This window comes from Rhinichthys klamathensis, unplaced genomic scaffold, assembly GCF_029890125.1.
Source record: "Rhinichthys klamathensis goyatoka isolate OS25496 unplaced genomic scaffold, OSU_Roscu_1.1 h1tg000011l_1, whole genome shotgun sequence".
In the NCBI taxonomy this organism is placed as follows: Eukaryota; Metazoa; Chordata; class Actinopteri; order Cypriniformes; family Leuciscidae; genus Rhinichthys; species Rhinichthys klamathensis.
In genome coordinates, this window is record NW_026606564.1 from 718,697 (window position 1) to 741,029 (window position 22,333).

The 22,333-nt window shown below is 36.9% G+C and overlaps 1 protein-coding gene across 3 annotated transcripts in view; it reads left to right on the forward strand.

The window, feature by feature from the left end:
• prkag2b (protein kinase, AMP-activated, gamma 2 non-catalytic subunit b) overlaps positions 1 to 18,267 on the forward strand; it is a 40,996-nt gene extending 22,729 nt beyond the window's left edge. The window contains exons 1-14 of one of the 3 annotated variants that reach the window (XM_056263063.1): positions 230 to 521; positions 7,660 to 7,871; positions 9,883 to 9,934; positions 10,428 to 10,537; positions 12,258 to 12,339; positions 12,884 to 12,942; positions 13,128 to 13,173; positions 13,419 to 13,473; positions 13,748 to 13,874; positions 13,963 to 14,128; positions 14,264 to 14,301; positions 15,091 to 15,237; positions 16,130 to 16,223; positions 17,659 to 18,267. In XM_056263063.1, coding sequence (XP_056119038.1) covers positions 428 to 521; positions 7,660 to 7,871; positions 9,883 to 9,934; positions 10,428 to 10,537; positions 12,258 to 12,339; positions 12,884 to 12,942; positions 13,128 to 13,173; positions 13,419 to 13,473; positions 13,748 to 13,874; positions 13,963 to 14,128; positions 14,264 to 14,301; positions 15,091 to 15,237; positions 16,130 to 16,223; positions 17,659 to 17,690 — 1,314 coding nt within the window. In that variant the 5' untranslated portion in view covers positions 230 to 427 and the 3' untranslated portion in view covers positions 17,691 to 18,267. Of the gene's footprint in view, positions 1 to 229; positions 522 to 7,659; positions 7,872 to 9,882; positions 9,935 to 10,427; positions 10,538 to 12,257; positions 12,340 to 12,883; positions 12,943 to 13,127; positions 13,174 to 13,418; positions 13,474 to 13,747; positions 13,875 to 13,962; positions 14,129 to 14,263; positions 14,302 to 15,090; positions 15,238 to 16,129; positions 16,358 to 17,658 lie in introns of those variants that run through there. The other 2 variants (XR_008808188.1, XM_056263048.1) reach the window with 2 other exon arrangements.
• Positions 18,268 to 22,333: the final 4,066 nt, after the last annotated feature.

Consider the following 22,333-nt stretch of genomic DNA (forward strand, 5'->3'; position numbering starts at 1 on the left):
AACTGACACAGAGTAAGCAAAGTGACGGACTGCACAAGTGACAGTGCATGCTCCATGGAGACAGAAAATCAGGGGATCAATAGCACTGGAATACAGCCAATGCCGGGATTTCATTTCTACAAAGGGTACTAAAGCAATACAAGTGGACTGCTGGGACATGTGGCAACTGTGAAGATCAGACTGAAAACACAAAGAGACTAGAACAAACATCTATAAGAGACACTTCTGAAGGCACAGTTCTCCGTAGCTCGGCTCCATCATCCAGAACTGGTGGTTTCATTAAGAACGAGAACCTCTTCTGGAATCCAGGACATTTGCTTTGGCTTTACTTGTGTTAAGTTCTCTGCTATCCAAACAGGATCTCTGTGTTGTGCAGTTAGGAGGGTATGGTTGATCTTCAGGTCGGACGTGAGGCCTTCTGGTTCCCATGAAGAGGTTTGGCAGTTTGCGTCGGACAAAGAGGCGCAAGGACGACGAGCTGCTCACCGGGAGACGCCAGTCAGAGTCGCCATGTCCGTCTGGTACGGTACTAATCAGGATATGTCTCTGTATAGAGCCTTCAGCTAGACGTAACAGTATTGATATTTGTCTGGCAGTGGAATGTTACAGTCTGCCTTGTGCTATTATGAGGCAGGCATTGGCTGTGTTGTTCGTCAAATAATCTATCAATTGGTCAGATATGTACATGTGTATGTTGTATAAAGTGCCATGACACATATTGTTGTTTGAACTTGATCAATCATTCATGATCTGCTGACTACTAATAGACATTCCAGTGTACAGTTGGTCGGCATGGTCCACATTGAGCCTGTGTATCTATCTTTATTAATCAATTGGAAGGGAAACTCTTTTCAGAATTAATTTGGTTCAGGGTTGACCCCGAAACCATCAGCTGATGCCTTCGTCACAGTGATGCAAACACAAATGTGGCTGTGTGTTCCATTAGGACATTAGGAGTAAAGCTTTAAAGGGACACCACATTCACCTGTCCTTTTTAATGCGATTCCTTGATGCGTTTTTTAATTGATTACTAAACTTAAATTGAACTGGGAAATAAAACTCATGTTTTGCTATTGCATACTATATTATATCGAAATGCATACTATATTAAGAATGTAAGAATCTTGAGTATTGCAGTCATGTGACATGAAGCTGTAAAACTTGACTTTGGACAGACTTTGAGGTGATTGTAATTTTTTGATTGTTAAAATACTTTCTCGTATCCCATCTCAATATGCAGGGACAACTAAGTAAGCTGTTCCAATGAGGTTAAGCTGTAAGTTGATTTTATCTAAAAGTATAAACACATTATCTTGCTTGTTTTGGGTGTCCTGAACAGCCCAACATAACGATAGCGATATTAGCTTAACCAATGGCATGAGTTTGGGGCGGGACTATCTGTTGGCTGAGCAATGGAAGACGAGCGTAGTGTTTGGTAAATCTGCTTGGAAAGCCAATATTTTTGGAATACTGTATGACACTGCTAGTAGTGTAGAAATGAAACACGTTTAAAGAACACCTTTTAATTACTTTCTCCCAATGTATTAAGGCAGTTTGAATGGATCTACTACATGTCCAGTATGTCTGGATAGGCGTACACATGACCTGAATCATATGATGGGTCACATTATATCAGCCTGACTGGAGAGTTGTATTAGAGTCGCAGTGGTGTCCTAAGAGGCTTCACTGTGTGTCACATGAAATAGTGTTCCTGACGCAAACCAAACAGGCTCAGGTTGCCTCACCACACTTTCAGTTGAATCCAAAGTTTGAATTAGGTTTATGTTTAGGCTTAGGATTTACTTTAGATTAGGATTAGTATGAAGATTGATTTTCAGAGGCAGTATGTTTCCTGGCTGACTCTGACATTGATTATTTGCTGAATAAGAGCCATTGAAGTGTCTGAAAGCGTTGACCTCCGTTTCTCAAGTTCCAACTGTTGAAAGCATGACAAATAGTCTTCTTGCTCGATATAGTTATGTACCATGACAGTTACTCAAATAACTGACAAGGATGAAAACATAATGTAAAACAGCATGCACACAATTAGATTAGATGACACTAATTTCTCCAAATGGGTCAAAGGCTTTGTGGCCATATTTCAAACTATATCATTGCATCATTATTATTGAACTGAATTAAGACATGCAGTCATCCTTCAGGTCTCGCAGTAAATGGTGCCATCAAATAGTCTAAAACCAAAATCCCTTACTTAAACAATTCACTAACATTACCATGGAAAGAAGTTGAACTGGTCTGAGATCAGCATGCCAGCATACACACTAGAGGTCTGACCCTTTGCTGTGAGTGAGTGTTATCTGCCCTTGTGGAATGTGTAGCAGTGGCAAGGCTAAAATAAGAAGCTAACGCAGCAACACACCAAACAGGTCTAAGCCAGCTGGGAGAATGTGACTAAATGTCAGGAGATAGTTAGGAACACAAACTCATGTTCATGTACACACATAATGGCTTTTAATGCTTACTGCCCACATATGCTTTATGAGAAGTGTAGTTTGGGTCCAAGCTCAATAGAGATTGATATTGGGGATTTACTGTAGTGTATCTTCATCCAACAAGCATCCTTCAGTGTGCGTTGCTACTAGTGTAGCATCAGTGATACAGTACGGATCTCAGCAAAACTGTTCTTATAAGCTCCTCACATTTACCGACATAAATCAAGGGGTGACAGAGAAAGCTTGTAGTGTATTTCATGCAACCACCTAGCCAGTATGCTGGAGGAAAAGGCCTGGAGGGATGGAGAGGCTGTTATGACGAAGACTAAAGGCTCGTACACACCGGGACGAATATCGGCACGCGTTATTCGGCAGCGTTTTTCAACGCGTTTTTTGTGTTCACACCCAAGCGATGTTCGCTGACGATGAGCCGAGTGAAGATGCAAATTCATTCCCTGACATTAGATGGCGCCCATTTGCTCTGCAATACCACTCCATAACATTCTCTTTTATCAAGATTTTTGTAGTCACTGTCGCGTTTGTCATATAACTAGTTATTTATGTTCCTACAGCAACGAGACCAGCAGCTCTACATTCATCTTGCCTTGCATCTTCCTCGTCTTATTTCTTCCCGGCAGTGTAGACGCTACTTGGCGTATATCTTCTTCGCCGTTACGTATGTGTGCTCGGCAAGACCGTTTTGTGTTTGAGCGCCCCCAAGTTGTGTTTTACTGTAACTTCAGAATCTCCAGACATGTGAGCAAAAGCGCCAATCTCACTGGTCGGATAGTTTTTGACGCAGCGCGTCAAACTAAAAAAACGAACCCGAGGCGTTTTTAAAAAAATTACGCTTTTACGCGTGGCGTTTTTCGTGCACTATCCGACCAATGAGATCGGCGCTTTTGCTCACGTGTCTGGAGCTTCTGAAGTTACAGGAAAACACAACTTGGGGGCGCTAAAACACAAAACGGTCTTGCCGAGCACACATACATGGTGAAGAAGAAATAAGTTGCATCTTCCTCAGAAGAAATAAGACGAGGAAGATGCAAGGCAAGATGAATGTAGAGCTGCTGGTCTCGTTGCTGTAGAAACATAAAGAACTATATGACAAACGCGACAGCGACTACATCTACATCTTAATAAAAGAGAATGTTATGGAGTGGTATTGCAGAGCAAATGGGCGCCATCTAATGTCAGGGAATGAATTTGCATGTCCACTCGGCTCATCGTCAGCGAAAATCGCTTGGGTGTGAACACAAAAAACGCGTTGAAAAACGCTGCCGAATAACGCGCGCCGATATTCGTCCCGGTGTGTACGAGCCTTAAGATGTGGTCAGGCAAAAAGGTCCATTATCAATGTGTGCTGCAGGGATAAAAAATAAAAAACATTCGTAGGCCAAAACCCAGAAACAAGTTAGCATTTTTTTTACTTCCAGTTCCATCAACCTGAAGTCAGTGGGTATTTTGAAGTGGTTTTGGTTAAATGACATAAATATGGTCTGTGGTTATCACAAGCTTTTTGGATTTATTTTGGCATAGATACATCAGTAATACTACCCCCTCCTGATTTTAATAAAAAGCTTTTACTTGTCTTGAAAAAGGCAATTGCTTACAAGTGGGTAAATGGGACTACAGATGGACATTAAACAATAAATAAAGACTGAAAAGCCCTGTCTCAAATGGCACCCTAAACACTCACAGTCTTTCTACAAATCTGCACTTTCGTGATGTAACCCCTAACTGTCGGGAAGAAGTCTGTTTGCGGAGCTCGCTTCGGTGCGGGCTCGGCAAAAGTGCACATCGAGGGCCACAAAGGGGGCACTCTCGAGCACCCTTCTGAAACCTAAAATGACGTATGGGAAACCCTACAGTCTCATGGACTTAACAGACATGCGTATGCGGCAGTAATTGTAAGTCCAGGCTTCAAAATTGGAGCTAAACTCCACAGAAGATCGCCCTCCAAGAGCAGGATTGGACACCTCTGGTTTAGAGGCAGAAGTGATGCTGCCCTGGAGGTCTAGGAACAGGCAATCTTAAAGGGATCGTTTACCCAAAAATGACTTTCTTTCTTCTGTGGAACACATAAGAACATATTTTGAAAAATGTGTAGGCAATAACAGTTTTTTAGAAACATTGAAAGTCAACGTGGTCCTTTTCAAACTCTGGGCTATAGTTGTACTAAACCCCGTTTTACACTTTAGAAGTGGGGTTAGCATTGCTTTTGACCCGGGACTGTGAAACCAGTTATGAAAGCAGGGTTAGCACAGCCTTTGCAGTGTTAACCCCACATTGCAGTTAGGGTTAGCCTAACCTGGTACCCAAACGTACTCAGTGGAAAACGGTGCAGTTATAGAATGTTTCCAGTCAATGACACCGGTACCGCAATATGCCAATAAAAATGTTAACCCAGTGTTTAGGAATGTGCAGTGTGAAACATCATATTATAAATACCCAGGATTAATTGTTAACCCTGGGTTAATTATGAGCAATGTGAAACATGAAGCAAGATAACCCAGGATTCTGTTTATTCACGGTTTACTATTTCATATGTGAAAAGTCATGAGAGTCTGTCCCATCAAAACCAAACGCTGAGAGGTGTGACCATGCACAGACTCAATGTGATTCTTAAGCGACTATGTAGGCTAAATGACGTTAATGACTGACGAACAGCTAAAAATTGGCTAATGGAACGCCAGCATTAATTAATATCAGCCTGACCCCACGTCTAACATGGACCCTTCCCTTCCTGCACAACAAGGAGGCTTGCCAGAACTAATCCTACTGTGTCAACACTACACTAATTGACTACAATTGTGCATTTCATAAATCAAACCATATCCTAATGATGGAAACCCATCTTCTGAATCACTTCCCAATGCTGTGTGCAGCCAAAACCATGCCATACGCATTTCCCAGTCCAAAACAGAACCTTTTGAAACATCATGTAGATCAAGCATAGTGACCTGCTGTAGCCAAGCAGAGATACACGAGTTAGAGCCTAACCTGTCCTGAATATATCTAGTTACTTCAACCCTCAGCTGAATGAATGTACTGATATGCTCCATTCTACAGCTTTAAAGTTTCCTCAGAGCAGATGACCTTTTGATCATGATATGGCAGTATTAGTAGAGGCTGGTACAGTAATATATCAATGCATGCAGTACAGGAGGGGTTATGTCAGGACTGTCATATGAGACACTGTTTGCTTTGGTATCTCTGATAAATCCAGCTCTAAACACAAGTGATTATCTCTATAGTAACATTCAATCAAAGGAATGTTCTGGGTTAAATACAAGTTAAGCTCTGTCAACCACATTTGTGGCATCATTTTGATTACCACAGAAAATTATTAGAATAGCATTTACATTAAGACACACCCCTTGCAAGTAAAGAGGTCCAAGAACCATATAAAAGAACCTTTAGTCTAAGAACCATATAAAATAAAAAATACATAATAAGCCCTGTAACGTTTGCTTGATACACGCAAGGTTACCAGAAAAGAACTGTTTGATACTGGTAAAGCAAAACCAGAGTTTAATTCAAATGGAATGGAAATCCCCTTCAAAATGAAATACTTAAACAAACTTTAAAGCCTAAATAATGCATGAGTTTGTACTGAATCATTTTACTCAATTTTGTGCTTTAATAAAAAGATAAGCTTCTACTTCTACTTTGAAACTTACAAGTGCCAATAAGGGGACATGGTAGTGGAAAAAAATCAATCAATGCTTATGTGTTCTCTCGCAAATGTTTTAAAAATAAACTTTGCATTCGCTCGCAAAACCTTTGCGTTCCCTTGCTAAAACGTTTGCGTAAAGAACTTTTGTGTTCTTTGTGAGTGAACGCAAAGTTTCTTAGGGGAACACAAACATTGTGCGAACAAACACAAAGTTTCTGGCGGAAACGGAAAACAGCATCAATAATCATCAATAAATTATTTTTGAGCTCCATATTAGCATATTAGAATGATTTCTGAAGGGTAATGTGACACTGAAGACTGGAGTAATGATGCTGAAAATTCAGCTTTGACAACACAGGAATAAATGACATTTGAAAAACAAAACAATGTAATAATATTTTAAAATGTAATAATATTTCCCAATATTCCTATTTTTTCTGTAGTATTACTGTTTTTACTTTTTACTGGTTCAATAAATGCAGCCTTGGTGAAACTTCTTTTAAAAACATAAAAGAAATCGTACCCAAACTTATATAAACTTTTTTTTTTTTTTTTACTGCCTAATGTTGTTGTAGGAACACCTTTCCTATGATGCCACAGATTTAGACAGTGTTGGGGAAAGTTATTTTGAAAAGTAATGCGTTACAATATTGCGTTACTCCCTTAAAAAGTAACTTATTGCGTTACTTAGTTACTTTTTTAGAAAAGTAATGTGTTACGTTACTTTTGCGTTACTTTTTTTCCACCTGGGCTGGGCTTGTTTTTTTATACCAAAAAAGATATATTTTTGGGCAAATGTAAAGACCCTTTGACACCAAAAGTGAAATAATAAGCCTCAGACTTAAGGAAATGCAGATTTACTCCTGTACAGTAGAGTACAGTAGAGGGCGCCGCTCAAACAAACCTTTCAGCTGCTTCTGTTCTGGGTAACAGAAGAAGAGGATGCAGGAGAAACAAATTTAACACTTACTTTACCAATAAAAACATAAAAAAAATCTATAGTCATTTTTGCTTATGGTTTAACTGAAAAATCGGAGGTCAGAAGCAAGTACTTTGGTCAATAAAGATTAAATGCATAAAAATTTATGTTTTATTTAACATATTTAGGTATTGGAGGTTTGCATAGTGTTCTGATTCTGCATTTCACTGATTTCATTTTGAGGAATATTGAATTTTTTTTGTGCAAGTGAGATGAGTAAATCCACGCTGACATTTAATCTAGAACTATAATAACCATCATGTTTACACACAACGCCTCTGCACTTCGATTTGTCTCAACATTAGGACAGAAGAGCTGTCAGTCAATAAAGGGGAAAACAAAGTAACTTGCGTTACTTATTAGAAAAAGTAACTCAGATATTTTGTTGTAAATTTTAAAAGTAATGCGTTACTTTACTAGTTACTTGAAAAAGTAATCTGATTACGTAACTCAAGTTACTTGTAATTAGTTACCCCCAACACTGGATTTAGATTTGCTAAAATTTAGATTTAGATTGACATTTTCTTCTATATTGATGCGTCTCACAGGTTCTGGACTTTCGACTCCCCCCACCACCCCGACGCAGAGTCCAGTTCCCCCCGTCTTCCCTATGGAGACCCCCAGTCCCACGGAGCGTGTGGAGGAACGACGCTCCCGCTCTCTCTCGTCTCCCCCTGACACAGGTCAGCGCTTCAGCCTGAGCACCTCCACCACCAAACCCCCTGTCGCCTTGCACACCTTTAACTCTACCTCACGCCAGGTGAGTGAACATCTTCACATGTGCTGCTTTCTGGGCTTTACTGTAGTTTACCCTTGTCCCGTAGTGAAGCAAGTCATTTGTGCACCACTAGTGGCACCAGGTGGAATTGCAATCTGTATGTTTGAATGGCCCGAGTGGGCCATACCAACATTGGCTTGATCAATTTGAGCAGGGACCTTCAACCAACTAATGGCATATTTATTAAAAAGAAAAAAAAAGAGTTTGTTAATCTTCTACACCCAACATATAAAGTTTGATGTATCTTTCAATAACAACAAATTGTTGGGCAAATGCTTTTTCTTGTTTAGAAATGTTAGTAGCTCAAGCATCAAATATGGACAGTTAATGTCATAGGGATTGATATTGTGTCAGCAATGTGTTTGTGCTCCATCTGGTGCAGCTGAGCTCAAGTACAGGCGTTCTTGACAATTTGATGATGCTTGCCTGTAACTGACTATTTCGTATTTGTATTTATCATTAACAAAAGGTCATCCACTGCACATAGTCTGCTTCACTTGCATTGCATATCTATAATGACTATAATCTGTGAAAATATTTTGAAAATTACTTGTAAAGTATGTGCTGGACAGTGTGTTATGGAAGTTCACTGCAAAGCATTTATTATTGAGTTAATGCAACTATAGTCCTAACTATGTAAGATAATGAAATGATTACACAAAAATGAGTTACACTTTTAATGTTTTTTTACCCTGAATCACGAACATGATTTTAAAATTGGCACATTCACATTTTATGAAATTGAAAAGTTAACAAATATTAAAACTATTTTTAACCATGCTGCCCTTAATTTATTGTTGCTACTTTTTTATGTGCCCTTTATGTATATATATTATTGTTTTACACCTGTTGCAGACCCGAATGTAATCTTAAATCTTATGGAAATCCATCATATTAGTATTGCATTTTTAAATCTACGATAACCTAAACAAATTGTGAATAAACTAAAAATATTTTATTTTTATTTTAAATGATTTAGGCCTACATCAAATACGATTGTATCCCAGTTGAGGTGTTGTCATTTGCATAATGACCAACAATTTTGTAAAGATTTTTCAAAATTTTGTGTAATTGTTTACCAAGGAGACAACGGTGTCAGTGAAGAACCCGAGATGAAATGGAAAACGTGATGGGCAAAGAAAACAAAATAAATTAAGGTCTTAAAGGTTTCGAAAACGGTCGTAAGAGATTTTCTATCGTGACATCGTTGATGAAATTTTGAGTAACGTTACGCTTTTTTATTAGTTTTTGTGGCTGGAACAGCCAGGCTTCCATAAGATTTTGGAAGATTCACTGGTCTTAATATCTTAAAGTATGTACCTTATTTCCTGCAGCTTAAACTGTGATCCATCGTGTACTTTTTTGCAGCGACTTCCAAGAGGAGTCAATCAATGTATGGATCACGCTCTTAGGATGGTTAAAAATGTTGTCTATGTAGGCGGCTCGCTAGGGTTTGAGACAAAGCCACAGTGGGTAATTTTAATTTATGCATGATCAATGAATTCGCATTGCGTTGTTTGGATGCGTTCGCTTCGTTTGTCGTCCAATAAAGAGCGACTTTAACTAGGGCAAAATGATCGCTTCAGATGCAGAGTTGACATACGCTCAACGAAGTAGGCTACTCTACCTGTGCCGACTCGTTTGGTCTAACTGAAGAATACAGACGTTAAAAAAACAATATAGTCGGACTGTTCCACTGTCACCTCTGCGGGGAAGACCTTCATTTCACCACTGCGCTGCGCGTAATGAATCTCTAACTGTAACCCTGTGCCTGGAGAACATTATACACTTAAGAGCACTCTGACTCTTCCTTCAATGTGGTGAATAGACTGCAGACTGCTTGTGTTGTGTGTTATTTTATTTTTAACCAGACTACTTGTTTGCAGATAAGCAGATTTAAAAATGGACGCTACCACTCCATAGTTTCTAATAGGGTCTTGCTAACTTGAAGTGATTATTGATGAAATCATCAGCCCGTGTGTTTGTGTTTTAGAGCGGCGTACTTGCAGAAGGCATGCTGGAAAAACTTGAACTTGACGATGAAGGTAAAGGATTACACTTATGCTCTGTATTGTTTTCTTATTTTATTTAATATACTCTTTCAAATGCAAGTTTATAGTCTATAGCAAGGCTTCTTGCTATTCTTATGTTTGTTGGATGTAGTGTTTTTGCATGGCTTTGTGGGGGAAAATTTGCTTTGTATTCATAACATAATTGCATTGTATATTGATTTTAAAATATAATTGAATTAGAGTTAAAGGGATAGTTGACACAAAAATGAAAATTCTGTCATAATTTACTCACCCTCAAGTTGTTCCAAGCCTGTAGGAGTTTCTTTCTTGCCTGTAGGAGTTTCTTTCTTGCCTGTAGGAGTTTCTTTCTTGCCTGTAGGAGTTTCTAAGAAAGAAATTCATACAGGTTTGCAACAACTTGAGGGTGAGTAATTTATGACAAATTTCATTTTTGGGTGAATTGTCCTTTTAAGTATTAGAGTTAGGCGATGATTCTGATGATATCTTCTCTCTTTTTTTTTTCCAGCTGCTGAAGAGCCAGACAGTGATATTTACATGCGCTTTATGAAATCCCACAAGTGCTATGACCTCGTCCCCACCAGTTCCAAACTAGTGGTTTTTGACACTACACTAGAGGTAACTACTACATCTTGTATGTCTTCTGTTGTCCGGTACAAGAACAGAAAGAGAAAAGATTTGGTTATGGTGTTTTGGGTTATGTTTAGAATAGGAAAGTATCTTATTAATTCCTGCATATTGTTCTGTTAACACTCTATGCTGCCTTCTATTTTAAAAATAGTACATGAAACTTGGGAATTATACGATACACATTTAAAACAGTAGTATGCTATATTGTCGTCATGTCCTCTTCATTCTGTGTGTGTCATCTAGTTATCATCATCTTGGATTATCTAACTTTTGACAGTCGACAGTAAAAAAGTTAAAATAGAGATGTTGAACTTAAAAATCACAGCTGTAATTGCACCTGGTCCATTCATCACACTGCAAATGGTAAAGTTGGGCACATTGCATTTTGGGATATAATATTCCATGCAGTTTGCTTGATTTGCCCTTCTGGTATTCTATAAATGCAGAAAGTTGCATATTGTACATACTAACCACTGAATAAATAGTGCAGTTTGTTATTGTGCTTTTCTGATACTAGCTTTAGTATGAGTCATAGTTATTGTCTTTCAGTTTTGATTCACAGTTTAAACACATATTGTTTAAGTCGTTGTGGTTAATGTTTCATAAGTAAATCAATCTTGAGGTGGTGACTGAAATGGACAGGGTCTCTTTGAAGTGTATGGGAAGCGGTCATAAAGCTAGTTTGTTATGGTTAATCAGTAATCATGTGCAGGTATGTGCTGTTATTAGATTTTGGGCTAACACATCCTTATAACCCATTGACCCGTTGACTTTTCCGCTGGCCGAGGGCCCGTTTGAAATATTAAAGGCTTAGAGAAGAGAAGATCAGTGCAGTTTAATGCCTGGACTTTATATTTGGGGGAGTGACATGATGTACTTGTTGTACTTCTTTCTAAAGTTTCCGAAATGAGGAAGTGTTATGCCTGTTTGCATTGTGAACATATAAAAATGCTGTGTTTATGGGCCATATTTTGAAAAAGCCTCTATAATGAATTCCAAGGTAATTTTTAATGGATAGCTAAGCTGGTCTAAATTTGAGCTGGAGACTATTTGTGTTAGAAATGTTGCGCCAAGGGCCCAAAAATGTGGCAAATGTGAGTAAATAATGGCATTGGTGAGTAAATAAAACATTACACACTAGTGGACTGAAGAATGAACCACTTGCTGATGTAAGTGAAATATAGAAACTGAAGTCTACTAAAGAGCATTTTATAGACTTCTAACATCTTCGTCATCTTGATCTATGATGCCTAACATATTGAATATTCTTTGCATTAAACCATTAAATAAAAGTATAATTAATCAAAGAAATTATTCATAAAGCTCCTTTCCCAAGCTCAAGGTCGCTTTTCAATAAATAAGCAATACTGTAGTTAAAAAAAAGTTAGAGTAGGTTAAAGTAGGAAAACTACTTTAGCAGTTAGAACAGATTGACTCCCTTGTTCATCTGTTTGTTGCTATGCAGGGAAACATCTTAATAATCCCGTTGTCATAGGGAAAAATATATGTTTTAATCAACACAGAATACAACCGGTAAGAATTGTTTAAGGCCAAATTTTATTGTCAGGTGTGGAAATGTTTTTGAGCCCGGGTTGCACTGACTCATTGTGTCTCCTGTGATTTTTGGCTCACATGACCAGTTTCTCCAGAAGTGTTTTTAAAGGCATCTAAAAGAGCATTGTTTTGTGAATCCTTTGTTCTCTGCTAGGTAAAGAAAGCTTTTTTTGCCTTGGTTGCTAATGGAGTTCGAGCTGCCCCATTATGGGAAACCAAAAAGCAAAGCTTTGTGGGTGAGCAAGGACGCATACACACACACACTCACACACGCCCATGCTCTCACCTGCATTTCTGTCGTTCCTTTTACTGGAGTTATGTCTTTTTTTTTTTCAGCCATAGAGACAGAAAATGTTTAACCTGCTAGTCCATTTAACTGGCTTACACCTCCTGTCTTGGAATTATTGTCAAAAATAATTAATAATCAAATTAAAACTGCTTCAGGACATTTTTTGCTCACCTGTGTAACATAATTGGACATGCTTAGATTGGCAAGCTAACAATAATATGTAAATTGGTTGAAATTCATTGCTCTCTCCTTCCTGTCTGGATTGTTTTGAGTTGCAGTTAGATATAAGCCAGGCCAGATGGAATTTGCTGGTGTTTTTCACATTTTCTGTGCTGATATTTTAGGAGAAAGTGGATTCAAACATGGTCAAATGAGTTCGAGTACTCTTGTTAGAAGCTGAAATCATCAAATTATCCAAAAATTAAAGGCACATAAGTCAGCATGCTGCTAACAGAAGGTTTTACTCTAATGATGGTGTGTTTTCTCAATAGGAATGTTAACCATCACAGACTTCATCATCATACTGCACAGATACTACAAATCCCCGCTGGTAAGGATTCGCACATCACAGAAACAGTGCTGGTTTAATGGCTGTTTGTTCAGATCTAAGTGCCATATCTAAAGAAAAACATTTTTGCCTTGCCATTTCTCCTGCATGTATTCACTTAATAAATGCTCGCCTGAAAGGAGGAATGTTTGTCCATTTTAAGTCATATTCTGTAATATGTGCCTCAGGTACAAATATATGAGCTGGAGGAGCATAAAATTGAGACTTGGAGAGGTAAATATGTTTTCAATTCACCACTGCTTACACTCATTTAACTCTCACACATAGGCATTTATATAGATTTTTGTATTATTCACTGAAGGGATAGTACACCCGATAATGAAAATCATGTTATTTACTCACACCCATGTTTGGAAATTTCTTTTTTTGTAAATAACACTCAATTTTTATTTTTTATTTTCATTTTTGGTTAACTTTAAAGTGCTTTGATTCTTTTTTATTTCTGCTTGCATCAACAGAGCTTTACTTGCAAGAAACTTTTAAACCCTTAGTCAACATATCTCCAGATGCAAGGTGAGACACTGGGTCATATTTTTGTAGACCTTGTTTTATCATTTTCATTGCATGATGCATGAACCTGTAGGAAACTCTGAAGCGAAGACCAGGAGACTCGGGTGTATCTTCAGAAGGATTCTTTATTGAGAACGTGCTGTTTGGTGCTGCAGTTGTACATATTTTATGTGCATTCAGTAGTCAGTCCTTAAAGGTGTTAATCATACACACACAGCCTCACAAGTGACCAAAGCATCTAAAGACGATCGCTTTTTTGCTGTTTCCCTCCCCCCAGTATATTTGATGCTGTTTACTCACTCATCAAAAATAAGATCCATCGCTTGCCAGTGATCGATCCAGTCACAGGAAACGCCCTGTACATCCTCACACACAAGAGAATCCTCAAGTTTCTGCAGCTTTTTGTGAGTACACCACTTCCTTTGGGCTTACTGATCTTTTATGCATACAATTATCATACAAACTAGTGTGTGTGTGTGTGTGTTGTTGTAGGTGTGTGAGATGCCCAAAGCAGCCTTCATGAGGCAGACTCTGGAGGAGCTGGGCATTGGCACGTACAGCAACATTGCTTTCATTCACCCAGATACACCCATTATTAAAGCGCTGGGCATGTTTGTGGACAGGAGAGTGTCTGCCCTGCCAGTGGTGGATGTTACAGGTAACAACACACACTGCTTTTCTAACAGTTCATGTTCTGTAATCATTCTTCTGTCAAGCCTTTCTTAGAAACACATTTTCATTGTACACATATTTGAATGTCTCATATTTGCTTTCCATCTTTTTCCTCCCAAAGGAAAGGTTGTGGACATTTACTCCAAATTTGATGTCATTGTAAGTTGTGCTTTTAATATACTACTTAAAGTTGAAGAATAACTACTTAAAGAATAATACAGCAGCTTTTTACCACACTTTCATTATGAAATATTAGTTGTAATTATACAAGGATCACATAGAAAATTTAAATAGTGTTTTCTGTGTCTGGAAAGTCATAATAAATATATATAATTTTTTTTTTTTCTATTTCTCAAATCTAAAAAATTTCGATTGAGATATTTATAGGAGAAATCTCTACACAAAACTACCGTTCAAAGGTTTAACCTGCTTTGATTTGATTATATAAAGTAAAAGCAATAAAAGCAAGATTTTTTTCTGGATTTGGATTCTTTGATGAATAGAAAGTTAAAAAGAACAGCATTTATTTGTAATATAAATCTTATGTAACATAGTAAATGTATTTACTGTCGGTCACTTTGATGAATTTAATGCATCCTTGCAGAATAAATGTATTCATTTCTTTAATATATGTCATATATCTATTCATATGTCCCTTCAAATCCATTTGTATCCATTGAATCTAGTTTACATTGAAATTAATTCTGCTTGTCATGAATAAGGTCCATTGGGTACAATAAAGTAAATGTAAAAGTCACCTGAAGCTATGTTTAAACAAAGTGTGTCAAATATGTATTTCCATACAATAGGCATGTTTACTCATTAGGATTGATTAGTAATGACTAGTGATGTGTAGTTGTGTAGTGTATAATTCAGCTGTACGTGGAGGTTCATATAGCGTCGCTCTCTGTTCATTGGTGTGTTGTGTGTGTGTGTGTGTGTGTGTAGAATCTGGCTGCTGAAAAGACCTACAATAATCTGGACATCACCGTGACTCAGGCTCTGCTGCATCGCTCACAGTATTTTGAGGGTGTTATGAAGTGTTATCGGCACGAGACCCTGGACACTATAGTGGACAGGATTGTCAAAGCTGAGGTGAGATTTACTCAATGGACACATCACCCATGGGAGGGAAATCTGTTTACATAGAGCAAACGCTACCCACAGGAGTTACGTCACCACTAGAAATGAAATCCCACCTGCAATGGACCGTTTAGATGCTTTACTCCTCAAGTAACATATTTTTAATGATAAAGAAATAACATTTGTGCTTTTAAACCCTCAAGTCTGCTTCCATTATGCATTACTTTAAATGTGGGGGTTTTTGCAGTCTACGTATGGCACAATTCAAAATTATTTTACGTGGTAATCGACAGCATGCCACAGATTCACTACATTGAAAATAATCCATTTAAATACTCAATTAAAGTCACCATGAAATCGACCATTCTTTTTTTCTTATGGAATATTGCCGTATAAATGTTTTATCCGTGCTCATCATCTTTTTTTTTATTATTAACGTGCCCTCGTAATCTTTAATCAAAATAACTTTCCCTCCCTCTTTTAGCATCTCTTCTCTTCTCCGATGACGTGTTTACTGGCCTGAGGGCGGGACTACCTGTCACTCACATGACATCACAGCAATAGCAAACCACAACCATCCATTCAATTCCCCATGAGCAAAATCAAGTCCCGCCCTACTTTTTAATTTTTTTTCTAGTCCAAGAAGGTGTTTCAATCAGATATACGTCACAACAGGGCAGAAAAGACTATTGCAACTTCCACTTGAAATGCCAAGATCAAAAGTATTTCATTTTGATATTTCAGCTGAGTTATTTTGACTACTTTGGTGCCGTTCACAAAGAACACATTTTTACAACCGGTTGTTTTTCTGTGAACATCTTTGAGTGTTACTGTCGCACATGACCGCGTTGTAAAATCCCGCCGCTCAAGTTGAACGTCGCCTGATTGTGTTTGTAATCTGCAGGTGCACAGGCTGGTAGTGGTGGATGAGAACTCCAGCATCGAGGGCATCATCTCTCTGTCTGACATCCTGCAGGCGCTGGTACTCACCCCCGCAGGTATAGACGCACAGAATTCCTAATCCAACCCTACATTTCACTTTCCTTTTCTCCTCTCCACTCTTCCCCGGACACAATCTCCTCTCCTCGGACATCTACCACTCGAGTGTCCCTCTCTGACCCCCTGACCACAGGTACAGTCACACAGGCTGGGTTCTGATTGGCTTGTTTCATTGTGCTGAATGAGGCTGGATGTAGGTGTGTATTTTTAATATAGTACACATCGTGATGGCATCGTTACAAGCATTTGTCTGCTACTGATTTTCTTTTATAATGCAGACCGCTTGTATATGACTGTAAGTTGACATGACAGACTCTTGTCAATGGCAAACAAATCAATATGAGACAGAAATAGCTGTCTGGTTCAATAGTGATTGGAATAATAGAGCATGTGGAACAGCACCCTCAGCGCCCCTTGTGAAGCCTGCTGGGAAAACTGCATGAAACACTCACATGCTCCTCAGCATGATGTCTTTAATGTCTTGAGCTGCTGGAAGCAACACTCTTTTGAAAGCTAAGAAATAAGAAGTGTGAGAGCAAATTAGAAAAATCTGATTTCCAGGCCAGGAAAGGTTATGGAAATCATAAGCCATGGCAATACAAATCCTAATAAAAACTTTTAAAGCCATAGAAAATGGTAGAAATGAAAAATCTTAAAGCCATAGAAAATCATAGAAATTAAAAAACCTTAAAGTCACAGTAAAGTCATAAAAAGTCAAATACAATTGTAAAAGGTCATGGAAAAAGTCATGATACTAACGTAAACGATTAAAGAAAATTAATGGAAATTATGGAAATCAATACTACCATAAAAAGTCAGAGAATTGAAGGAAATTATAAAAATTGTAAAAAAAAATTAAAAAAAATTAAAAAAAAATTAAAAAAAAGAGAAGAGAAGGTTGTGGTAAACAGTACTAACATAAAATGCCACAGAAAATGTATGGAAATTACAAAGTTGTTAAAAGTAAGGCAAGTAAAGGTCATTAATAAAATCTTAAAGTTGTAGGAAAGTTCTTAAAATTTTAAATCATAATTCACTGAAATCTTAAGTCAAAGGTCAGTCATGGAAATGTATTTATTGAATTTACATTTTTCTTATAAAATATTTAATTGGCTAGAATCAAAAATCAGTAATTCACTAAAATATATATATATATATTAGTTCAGTAATTATTAAAAATGAAAATGTCATTGGTTATTGGACCTGTCACCTAAATGATTTGTGCAGAAACCATATAACCCATTGAGAGTTGAGCTTGCGTTCTGCTTAGTTGTTTGTGTTTGCACTTCCAGATTTGTTGCTGAGATCAAAATACGCTCATCTTTTTCTTTTTTTTAAACTTGAGTTTCTGACGAGTGTGTGTTATTAAAAGACCACTGATTGACAGACTTAAGTTTAATTTCATAACTGAATTTCATATTATTTGTCTCACAGGTAGATGCAGAATGGACAGTGTGACTGAATGACAAGACATACAACATTTTTGGAGGCGAAAGAGAAATTCAAGAAATTCAGAGAACCAAAAAAGTCCCAGCCTGCATTCTTGGATACAGAGAAGAGGACAGCTGAAGGCGTTTTACATCCTCACTGAAGGGCTGGAAATTGTGCCGGGCTGAATGAAAGCGTTTGAATCTGGAGCGGAAGGAATGGACATGTGATCATAATGCACACGTTACTGGACATGTTTATGGTGAGCCATGGTGAGAATGCGCTGCTGTACTGTACACTGCTTTAAATGCTGGTTTCAGAGGCCTTCACTGACAGTGCTATATCAGGCATTGTGTTCTAGCTGGGTCTGCGTTATATCATCAGGCACTGAAATCCACTCCTGGCTGAGTGTTTGACGTGGAGATTTGCCTTAAATGAAGACCTCAGTGAGAGTTGATTGTATAGGTTAGCAGAGACCCATAGATGTGCATGTAGTGTAAAAGCAGGTTCAAGATTCTTGAGTAATAGGCAAACATCGCTGTTGGTTCAGAGAACCTGCTAGTAAATGGTGCAAATGTAGACTGATTAGACATGTGGCCATTATATTTCACCTCAGTGTGTGTGTGTGTGAGTGAGTGAATCATTATTTTCATAACAATTATGTAATACCACATTAATTCAGTAATAATTTTCAGAATTCTCATTAGTTAGTCGAAAAGCAGTAAGTTCTTGTCTTTTAAAATTTTGCATAAATAACAGGCAATAGAACAAATACTATAATACATACATGTTTATTTAAACAATATACAATTCAAAGTGTACAGTTATGAGAATAAGATAATAAATAAAATAGCAGGGAAATGCACTTAATCGTCATGAGAATTTTGTAACAAGCAATAAAAACGACAACTTTGGTCCTCAAAAATAGTCCTCTATAATATTTCTCTAAATTTTGGGGTGAAATATATCCATATTTGTGTGGAAAACCATGAGCACTACCTGTCTTATGCACTAAAAGAGCATGAATGTCAAAGCCTTTGCACCCCAGTGATACGCTGAGCTACTGTAAATACAACATGTCATGTAATGGGTTCTAAACCGATAAATCATGTATTATTTGATTGCATTTTTTCATTATTATCACTGCTGTCAAAATGTAAGACTGTTCTGTCCAGAAAGAAAGAAATGTACATTTTTGTACACAGAAATGACACTATATTTTATTTTTTATGTGGTTGAGCTCAAATATATTGATTATGCATTAATATTTGTCTGACATTTATTTGTCATGTCATTAATGTTTGATGCCACCATATAGATACATTTTGTGGCTTGGTTTTTCTTGTCACTGGAGCACTTTTTATATACAATGCTTTTGTTTTTAGCGTTACAGTCTGTGCTTGTAGTATTTTTCAGTGACTGGTTGAAGTTGATTGTAGAGGTCATTGGCGCCAATAGCTCTACTTGTGCTTACGATGCTTTTGGGGAAAACAGCGCACATCAGTTTCTGCAGGTCAAGTAAGTCACCTTCATTTATATAGCGCTTTTACATTGTTTTAAAGCAGCTTTACCGTGATAAAAGGAAATGAATGCAACACAGATTGTTTTGGCTGTACAGCAGCTCTAGAAGAAAGTCTTTGTCCAGTTTAAGTAAGTTCAATGTTGATTCATTTCCGTTGTAAAAATCATTATTAATTTGGGGGCCGTTTAGAGATTGTGGTCTTTAGCTTCCTTGTTAGAGCGCCCACCTTCCACACCGGAGACCTGGGTTCAAGACCCACACATCACGGGGCGAGTATGATACAAAACACACATATGTATGTATATATATATATATATATATCTGTGTACCGTTCCACCCCTAATATATATATATTATACACACACACACAGTGGTGGCCAAAATTATTAGAACGGTAAGATTTTTTAATGTTTTAAAATAAGTCTCCTCTGCTCATAAAGGCTTCATTTATTTGATCCAAAAACAGTAATATTGTGAAATATTTTTTTACAATTTAAAATAACTCTTTTCCATTTGAATATATATTTTAAAATGCTATTTATTTCTGTGATGGTAAAGCTGAAATAAAAAGCTTTTGTAACATTATCACTACCGTTCAAAAGTTTGGGGTCTGTAAGAGGTTTTTTGTTTTGGAAAGAAATTAAAGAAATGTATCATTTTATTCAGCAAGAATGCATTAAATTGATCAAAAGTGACAGTATAGACATTTATTATGTTGCAAAAGCTTTCTATTTCAGATAAATGCTGTTCTTTTGAACTCTATTCATCAAAGAGTCCTGAAAAGAAATTGTACACAACTGCTTTCCACATTAATAATAATAATAAATGTTTCTGGAGCAAAATCTGCATATTAGAGTGATTTCTGAAGGATCATGTGACACTGAAGACTGGAGTAATGATGATGAAAATTCAGCTTTGTAACACAGGAATATATTACATTTTACAATATATTCAAGTGGAAAAGAGTTATTTTAAATTGTAAACATATTTCACAATATTACTGTTTTTGCTGTATTTTGGATCAAATAAATGAAGCATTGATGAGCAGAAGAGACTTCTTTTAAAACATTAAAAAATGTTACCGTTCTAATAATTTTGGCCACCACTGTGTGTATGTTATGTTTTTTACAAATCCCAAAGCCCTGGGGTGGACAAACTACCGCCTGACACTGGCCCTGCCTTCTGCCATAGAAATTGTTGACAGAAATTGCCTAATAAAATTTTTTAAGTCCATGTGCTGTTGATCTAAACTGAATTCGAAAATGATTAATGTCTAGATGATTGAATATCATTTTTCATTTAAGAGTATTAAGTTTTGAAATGATTTTCTAAAACAGGCCACGTATAAAGTTTATAGACCACAGAGTCTATTTTTATATCTCTAAAAGGGCAACGTATCCCCTGAGATACTAACATTTACAGACAGATTATGAAAATTGTAATAAGATAACACTTAACAACAACCAGGATACAAACAACTTTTTAGGATGTACTCAAAGAGTATACTCAATGTATACAAAGAGTGGGAAAACTATATTAATATGCTATGGATTATTCTATTCAAATCAATGTCACATGAAGTCAAATGAGTTAGGTCAAAAGTAATCGAATAGGCTTTTATAACAAAATTATGATTTTGCAACAATAAAATAAATAAGGGGAACGTATGATAAGCAAGTATCTTTAGAATCAGAATCAGAAAGAGCTTTATTTCCAAGTATGTTTGCACACACAAGGAATTTGTTTTGGTGACAGAAGAAGCTTCCAGTAGAGACCACAACAGTACAGATAGTGAAATAAAAAATAAAGATATATGTGAATAAGATATAAACGTATATATATATAAACAAATTTGTGTGTTTAGGTGTGGGGGGCTTTTCCTCTACAAAATGGGGTCTGGTAGAAAAAGTTTGGGAAGCACTGTTCTGTTGAAATGGCCATGTATGGGTTTTATTAGGGATGTCCACTAGGGGACGCTGTCCTCTGCTGTTTGACATGCTCATGGTGCAGTGCCTCACTTCTTAGAGAATTATAAATATATAATTTCTTTCTTTAGATTTTCATATAATGTAAATATTTGAGCATCAAACAGTATCAAAACACAGTCCCAAAATTGCACAAAAATAAGCAAAATGTCCATATTAATACACTTCAATGTTTGACTATATGACCGCAAATTGCACATGCCCATCAATATGCAGGATTATTAATATGGATGTCAGTGTCTCTTGAATTTCAATGGTTCTATGCTTTCAGCAGCCTGTAATTCGTTTTGATTTTGCAAAACACACTACATTCAGCACAAACCATGTTTATCCCTGCTGCAAGTCAACCTGTATGTGTCTGGGTTGTATTTTTATTTTTACCTTAAAGCTGCAGTCCGTAGCTTTTCCTCTTTGTCGCCATCTCTCTGTTCGAAATCTGTAACTGCAGTGATTCGCGGAATTATTGTCTTTACGTGGGTTGTAAATCGGCATGAAACAGCGCGGATGAACACAGTGTTTTGAGGCGAGTGGTGCTGTCAGTCACCGCGCTGTGTGGATACTGTCATTCAGAATCACAGATTCACTTTTTGAAAGTTTGACCAACATAAGAATTTTCATTAGAAAATGTCTTCTGAACAAGTAAGTAACATCCATTTTTGTTCTGACCAACTAAGGGGGGAAAAGCATTCGACATGATAAGCTTCGTTAGATTTAATCAACGCGATTTACAGCAACCGTGCAAATTATAGCCTACTTTAGAAAGCTAAAATTGCTTTTATTTTTTATTAAACAGTGCTTTAATGAACAAATTGTGTCCTTGTCTTTAAATTAATTCAATTACAAGTAAACGTTTCAGAACAGATAACAAAATTATCTGCTAATGCTGTAAACTACAGCCCTTACTTGCACATATTACTATAACATTAAAGCTTAACAACAGAGCCTAGACTTTTAGGCTAAATGATATAATAATAATCAACACTCAAATAACAAATTGTATGAAAACATGTAAACTGCACATAAGGCAATTTTTGCATTAACATGTTTTTACTCTAATTTGTTATTGTTATATAATAATTTACACAGTTGCTGTTATTTTCATGACAACTATTTTAAACATACATTAAATAATCAAGATATCATAAACAGGTTAAGTAAAATATAATATATAGGC